Source organism: Zootoca vivipara, chromosome 4, assembly GCF_963506605.1.
Source record: "Zootoca vivipara chromosome 4, rZooViv1.1, whole genome shotgun sequence".
NCBI classification, from domain to species: Eukaryota; Metazoa; Chordata; class Lepidosauria; order Squamata; family Lacertidae; genus Zootoca; species Zootoca vivipara.
The window spans coordinates 48,975,399-48,983,724 of record NC_083279.1 but is presented as its reverse complement, the minus strand read 5'-3'; the positions used below and the strand labels follow the sequence as shown (position 1 = coordinate 48,983,724).

Sequence of the window (8,326 nt, the reverse complement as noted above, 5' to 3'; positions counted from 1 at the left end):
TCCTACTGGTTTTTCTGTCTTCTGGTTCCTGATGTCAGATTTATGTCCATTTATCCTTTGGCGTAGGGTTTGGCCTGTTTGTCCAATATAGAGAGCTGAAGGGCACTGTTGGCATTTGATGGCATACACAATGTTAGAGGATGAGCAATTAAATAGTCCTGAGATGGTATGTTGGATGTTGTTGGGGCCAATAATGGTATTGTCTGGGTGTATGTGGCAGCAAAGTTGGCATCTGGGTTTATTGCAGGCTCTGGTACCAGTGTCCATGTTAAGTCTGGTGGTTGTATTATTGTGGGTGAGGAGTTGTTTAAGATTGGGTGGCTGTCTGTAGGCAATGAAAGGTCTTCCTCCCAGAGCTTGAGAAAGGGAGCTGTCATTGTCCAGGAGAGGCTGTAGATCTCTGATGATGCGTTGTACTGTTTTAACTTGGGAGCTGTATGTGATGACTAGTGGTGTTCTGTTATTTTCTTTTTTGGGTCTGTCTTGCAGCAGGTTCTCTCTAGGTATCTGTCTGGCTCTGTTGATCTGTTGTTTAACTTCATCAGGTGGATATTTTAGTTCTAAAAAGGTTTGCTGTAGATCCCTTAGGTGAGATTCTCTGTCTGTAGAGTTGGAACAGATGCGGTTGTAACGTAAGGCCTGGCTGTATACGATGGATTGTTTGGTATGTTTGGGATGGTAGCTAGAAGCATGTAGATATGTTTGTCGGTCAGTTGGTTTTCTGTATAAGGTGGTGTCTATATGTCCATCCTGTATTTTTATAGTAGTGTCCAAAAAATGTATTTCTTGCATAGATTGGTTCATTGTTAGGTTGATGGTGGGGTGAAAGTCATTGAATGTCTGGTGGAAGGTTTCCAGGGTCTGTTGTCCATGTGTCCAGATAATAAAAATATCGTCAATGTATCGCAGGTACAGGAGAGGTTTGAGTGGGTAGGAGTTAAGGAAACGTTGTTCTAAATCTGCCATGAAGATGTTGGCATACTGTGGGGCCATGCGGGTGCCCATGGCTGTGCCGCTGATCTGGAGGAACAGGTCATCACCAAATTTGAAGTGGTTGTGGGTAAGGACAAAGTGGCAGAGTTTGGTAGCAAAGTCCGCTGTGGTTTTATCTGAAATGGTGTTCCTTATGGCTTGTAAACCATCATTGTGTGGGATGTTGGTATATAGAGATTCCACATCCATAGTGGCTAGTATAGTATTGTTAGGAAGATTGTTCAAAGATTGTATTTTCCTCAGAAAATCTGTGGTGTCACGTACATAGCTGGGAGCACTGATAGCATATGGTTTCAGAACAGAGTCCATATAGTCGGAAACACCAACTGTAATGGTGCCAATACCTGAGATGATGGGGCGTCCTGGGTTTCCTGGTTTGTGTATTTTGGGTAGAAGATAGAAAGTTCCTGGCCGAGGTTCCGCTGGTGTGTTTGTGAGGATCTGTTCTTGGATGTGTAGGGGTAGCTCCTTAATAATCTTGTTCAGTTCTTTTTTGTATGCTTGTGTGGGGTCTGAGTCCAATTTCATGTAAAAGGCAGTATTGGAAAGTTGTCTGTGGGCCTCCTGGATGTAATCAGTTTTGTTCATGATGACAACAGCTCCACCCTTGTCTGCCTCTTTAAACTCTGCCACTTTGTCCTTACCCACAACCACTTCAAATTTGGTGATGACCTGTTCCTCCAGATCAGCGGCACAGCCATGGGCACCCGCATGGCCCCACAGTATGCCAACATCTTCATGGCAGATTTAGAACAACGTTTCCTTAACTCCTACCCACTCAAACCTCTCCTGTACCTGCGATACATTGACGATATTTTTATTATCTGGACACATGGACAACAGACCCTGGAAACCTTCCACCAGACATTCAATGACTTTCACCCCACCATCAACCTAACAATGAACCAATCTATGCAAGAAATACATTTTTTGGACACTACTATAAAAATACAGGATGGACATATAGACACCACCTTATACAGAAAACCAACTGACCGACAAACATATCTACATGCTTCTAGCTACCATCCCAAACATACCAAACAATCCATCGTATACAGCCAGGCCTTACGTTACAACCGCATCTGTTCCAACTCTACAGACAGAGAATCTCACCTAAGGGATCTACAGCAAACCTTTTTAGAACTAAAATATCCACCTGATGAAGTTAAACAACAGATCAACAGAGCCAGACAGATACCTAGAGAGAACCTGCTGCAAGACAGACCCAAAAAAGAAAATAACAGAACACCACTAGTCATCACATACAGCTCCCAAGTTAAAACAGTACAACGCATCATCAGAGATCTACAGCCTCTCCTGGACAATGACAGCTCCCTTTCTCAAGCTCTGGGAGGAAGACCTTTCATTGCCTACAGACAGCCACCCAATCTTAAACAACTCCTCACCCACAATAATACAACCACCAGACTTAACATGGACACTGGTACCAGAGCCTGCAATAAACCCAGATGCCAACTTTGCTGCCACATACACCCAGACAATACCATTACTGGCCCCAACAACATCCAACATACCATCTCAGGACTATTTAATTGCTCATCCTCTAACATTGTGTATGCCATCAAATGCCAACAGTGCCCTTCAGCTCTCTATATTGGACAAACAGGCCAAACCCTACGCCAAAGGATAAATGGACATAAATCTGACATCAGGAACCAGAAGACAGAAAAACCAGTAGGAGAACACTCCAATCTCCCAGGACATTCTATACAAGATCTCAAAGTAGCTGTCTTACTACAAAAGAATTTCAGAAATAGACTGGAAAGAGAAGTTGCTGAATTGCAACTTATCACCAAGCTCAAAACCATGGAGGGACCTGGTTTGAACAGAGATACCGGGTTCTTATCTCATTATACATGATAAGCGATCTTCAGCCATCTCCACCCTTGCTTTTTCATGCAAAACCATTTGCAGTCGTTTCCGGTCATCAACAGCTATCAGTCAGTCAATCACCCATTTCCACCACCCTTCTGAGTGATCCCCCCTCCCCATCCCCACCCCTCCCCACCCCTTCTCTACATAAGTGCCTGGAAACTTCCATTTCACTGTATCTGAAGAAGTGTGCATGCACACGAAAGCTCATACCAAAATAAAAACTTAGTTGGTCTTTAAGGTGCTACTGAAGGAATTTTTTTATTTTACTTAAGAAGAGGGGAGAGATTTTTGGTTGGTTAGTGACCTGGATGCTCCTTCACTGCCATGACCTTTAGGCTTGTTATTATTTTTATTTGTGTCACCATCAGGAAGAAGAGCTCCGCCATCCTCACACCCCCTCTTTTCCCTTGCCTTTTGTGGCGACTTTTTCTCTTTCTCTTTATAAACATGGCATTTCCATGTAGAACTTCTCGGCCTTTACCCGTTCTCACCATTAGGTGGCTCCTCGTGTCCTCAAATGCCTGCTGAAAGCTGGTTGAGCAGGTGAATGCTTCTTATTGGTTTAGTAGAGCCATGATGCCACTGGGCAGCCCCTTTTAAGAGAAAAGCTAGAAACAGTGTGTGAAGAGCTTGGTACAGTAGCCTTGTTCTGAGGAAGTGGAAAATCTGCGAACTGTCATTTCCTAACAATCATGAGTGAGGTGAGTGGACAAAATGCTTTTAATATGGAGGGGAGAAGGTAGAAGAGAACAGGAGGATGAACAGAAGAGAACGATGCAAATTCTTTTGAATCAGACAGAAGGCTAAATAGAAAAAAGAGGATTCAAACTGTGGAATGTTTTAAGTTTCAAAAAGGCTGGCATCCATCGGAGAGTTTAACAACGGCTAGATTAAGGTTTCCTAGGGAGATGTAAGACATGATTAGCAAATAGTGAACTGACCTGTTTTAGAACGAGTAGGTAATCCTCCCAGAGGCTGCAATCCTATATCCAGTTACCTGGCAGTAAGCCCCGTTGAACTCTGTGGGACTTACTTCTGCCTAAGTAATGCATGAGGGTTGCACTGAGACAGACTTAAAAGAAATGCAACAGCCTTTCGTTACTCTCGAAAGAGTTTGCTGGCATTTGAAGCATCAGCTTTGCAGTTTGCAAAGATCCCAAATAAGTAGCCTTGTTTCTCATTTTCATTAGGAATGAATGTAGGCGGGCATTGTGTCTTCTTGAAGCAAAGTGATTGATTTTAGTATACGTTTTGCATCCTTCAAAAGCAAGCTGATGTATGCTAAAGTTTAGACATCAAAGTGCAAAGCTGACCTTTTTCGGGGGGGGGGGAATCGCTTTGCTTCTCATTGCTCTCTGTCAAGTAGCTGCTTTAGCTGAACATATTTTTGCATACATAAGTAAAAATGCAGGTGGTATGGTGCATGAAAAGGAACTCTGTGTGTGTATGTGTGTGTGTGTGTGTGTGTGTGTGTGTGTGTGTGAGAGAGAGAGAGAGAGAGAGAGAGAGAGTGTAACAAAAAGGTAATTTCAGCATGCATGTATCTGTTCCAGTGAAATTGTTTCCAGTTTCTGGATGTATAATGCATTTTTCCAAATGACATGACAGCTCCAGTAATAGAGCAATAGTATTTTTGGACGCACTTTCTCATTATAAAGGAGAATTCTATTTCTGGCAGAAGAGTCAGAATTCTACCCAATTCAAGTAGGGTAGAGTTGACACTTGCACAAAGTTAAGAACCTCTTTTAGGAAGGCTATTGTGTAATATTCTGTATTTGTTAAGTTTATTAATAGTGCCTAGGATAAAGGATGAAATCAATGGGGTGGAGTCAACCAGAAGGGTGTGTGTATGTGTGTTTGTGGGGAGAATAAGGAAATTGTTGTTCTTTCAGTGTGGATTACCTCTCCATCCATCCAAAGAGGTGTGTTTTCCTTTTAAGAGCTTTCACAAAGATACCAGCAAGACGCATTTCAGGAGAAATGCATTGCCCAAGAACCAGGAGGATTCCTCCTCCTGTGATGTTTTGACCATGTGTATTGAATACATGGCTAAACACACTCATTCTTCCAGAGCTTATTCACTTTCCCACTTGATGCTCACAGCTGAATAAATAAACTGGAAAAGGTCAACGTTTTAGCATGCAAATTGCATTAAGTGTCCCTTTGTCACATACCTTAAATGAACCAGCTTATTTGATGTGGCCCCATTCTTATGCAGTACTTTTCCAAAGGTTTTCCTGATTATTATTATTTTTTTTATAAAAAGATTAAACCTAATTGCTGTTGTGCATAGCTTTATTCTCTTGGATCAGATTTAGCTCCCTTCCTTTGTCACTCCCTATTCATACAATCGTCATTCACACAGCTACAGTTCACATTCGGTTCCTCTCAGAGGAAATCTCCCTTCTCTCCAATTCAGTGCTTACCATGTACCAAAAATAGGAATAAGCCTGTACCAAAAATAAGAAACTCACATTATTAATCATACGTTCCCAAATCAGTGTCGAATAGCTATTATTGAAAGTTGGACTCCCAGAGAAAGCCACATTGGGGGCTAATTTAAAGTGCTCCAAACTCTGCCAGAGCTGTCTAGCATTATTGGATCATTAATTTACAGTCCTTCAACAGGAAATAAATTTGCATTCTATTATGCATGCTTACATTGTTCCTGTGATGCAGAAAATGAGGAAAGCCTGTAAACTTTTTTCAACTGCCTTAAACAAAGTATAAAAACAAATCTCTGGACAATTTCCTCCTGCTTTCAAGATGAAAAACAAACCTGAAACAAGGGAAGTTGCCTTATTATTATTATTATTATTATTATTATTATTATTATTATTATTAAATGAAGTTGTGCTAAATGCTAGCAGAAAGCCAATCACTTTATCTAGCTTTTTGCATCAACAGATTTTGGCCAGGGCTCCTGATAGAATAATCTGATCATTCAGTGAACTGTGTTCTGATTCTGCTCCCCACCCGCCTTCATCTTATTATCTGGCTGAAACCTGACATAATGTAATGGAAAAGAGCGGGTCAAATATGGCAATGAAAACAATGTCCCAAAATAGCCTTGTGTATGCAGCTAGCAGAGAATGGCCCAGAGGATGTGATTGTTTTTGTACTAAGAACAGTTAGACTCCCAAGTAAGCTAAACATTTGGATTTCGGATGCTCTCGACCATTCAGAAATGCTGATCCTCCAACTCGATTTACTTAATTCCGTTTGATTTTCCTGTTTTCCTGCTTCCGGATGGGCATCAGCTTTGTTACCCTTTTATAGCTGTGGAAAAAGAAACAGCATAGCGTATTCATTAGTTTGATCTTATCATCCGTCTCTTTTGCCCATTTCAGTTAATTGGTGGAGCTTTCTTCTTTTTCTCTTGAAACTTCATGTTCTGATAGCATACGATTAAACACGAGAAGCACAAGGGCTTTCTAGGACCTGAGTGAGATGTTGAGTGACCAAGAAGCCGCAGAGACTTTGTTCTTCTGAATAATACTTGTGAGAAACTTGATTCTGTCTATCTATCTATCTATCTATCTATCTATCTATCTATCTATCTATCTATCATCATCATCTATCTATCTATCTATCTCTGAAAACTGAAATCCCATCTTCTGAGGAAATATAAATCATGCTTCCTTTTATCTCCTTCTTGACACATTGTGGGAGTCAGTAGGGTAGAAGGGCTGTAACATTGGACACAGACTGGGAATACCCGGATTCAGCTCCCTGCTCAGCAGTGAAACTCAGTGGGTGACCTTGACCTTGACATGAAAGCCTTTAGAAGTTGCATGTAAAAAGAATGGAGAAGGAACAGACTGTGTCTGCTGTCTCTCTTGATGTTGCTTCCTCCCCCCCCCACTGGCCCACTCCCAGACTTCTATTTGAAGTCTTGAAAGTCATGATCTGGAATCTTGGGCATTCAGGGTTCCAAATCATGTGGCTCAGCTTTGTGTATAGACCTGTAGGCGCGTAGGCATCCCTTTCAGTCTTGAGTGTGATGGTGCGGTCAGCCCTGTATTTAATTTTTGTGTGGAGGCAACCTCTGGGCACAGCTTAAGTCTCACATTAACCTAGCTTGCAGGTTTGCCAGAGGCATGTGATTGGCCACTGTGGGAACTGGGTCCTCGACTAGTTGGGTCCTTGACCAAATCCAGTAGGGCTCTTCTGATGTGCCTAAGTTCCTACCTCACAGTGCCATGTGCATAAATTGTGTGAGACAATGCACATTGCCCTAAGTTTTATTTGGGAAAGGTTAGGGCAAAAGTATTAATTTCAGGCTTTGTATTAATATATGTGAGTTCAATGCAGTTAAAATGTGGGGCATGAGATGCAAGTCCTTTTCATACAGTGCTAATGTATAGGGCAATCATTGGCACAATGGAGTGGAAAGGCTCTGTTGACCCCAACATCACACACCTTCACACACGCTGCCCCTTCAACTTTGGTGTCCACATTTTTTGTAAACATACTGTGAGTTGCCTGTGACAAGTCCAATCAATTTAATAAACAATAAATAATGTGAGTAGCCCCGGTTACCTAGGCTAAAAGGATGGATGGATGGATGGATAGATAGATAGAGATGGATGTCTGGGATCTAGTGACAACACATAGCAACCACCACCCCTCAAATACAAAGCAAAAGTAACCCATGTGTCTTAAAATTAAATAAGCTGCCAATTCAATTGTATGATGCACCAGTCCCAGAAGGGATTATGGGGACTGAAATACCAGAGGAAATCACTTCAGGAGATGGTCCCCCTTTCACCCCAAAACTGCCCAGCTCTTTATAACAAGGGGTGTACAGCTAGATTGAGGAGAGAGCAATATATTTATGCGACTTGGCAAGGAACGAATTCCTCAGCTGGCAAAAGGTGAGTGTGGGGGGCAAAGACAGATCACTTAATAATTTGAACTGACATCCCTTTATTAGATGGGTGGTGGCCTGTCATTTGAAAGAGAGAGGGCAAATGATGTCTTAAATGTGTCACTTTGCCCACGCTCCCCTTCAGGACAGAGTAAGGATTTGTTACTCTTCAGCTCTCGGTTAACGAGACTGATGGAATGTGCTTTTAAAGATAGCTATATACACATTTTCATCCCCTAATTGCATGAGTGACTACAGCACATTCCATCTTATTTACTGAAGATCTTTACTAGTAAAAACACAATGCTCGGAGATGTCCCGGGTAACACACAACAATGTATTTTGCATCTTTCACACTCCCTTTACAAAGAGGTGCAGGGGTCAAGCTAGCATTCTAATTTTAAATGGAAAATTATGGTGGGCATACATAGGAACTTATATTCAGATAGCTCAAGTGTCCACAGGAGATCTCACCTTGCAGGGTGCTTTTTCCCTCTCCTTGAAAACAAGAGTGGATGTTAAGCACAGGTTTAAACCTGAAACATAGAATTCTGTACACTAACC

At 41.8% G+C, this 8,326-nt stretch overlaps 1 protein-coding gene across 1 annotated transcript in view; it reads left to right on the top strand.

Annotated features, from left to right (window-relative positions):
• Nucleotides 1–3,466: 3,466 nt before the first annotated feature.
• Nucleotides 3,467–8,326, top strand: part of PCP4 (Purkinje cell protein 4) — a 47,935-nt gene continuing 43,075 nt past the window's right edge. Inside the window, exon 1 of the mRNA XM_035115802.2 lies at nt 3,467–3,593. Within this exon, the coding sequence (XP_034971693.1) occupies nt 3,585–3,593 (9 nt within the window). The 5' untranslated portion in view covers nt 3,467–3,584. The remainder of the gene's footprint in view (nt 3,594–8,326) is intronic.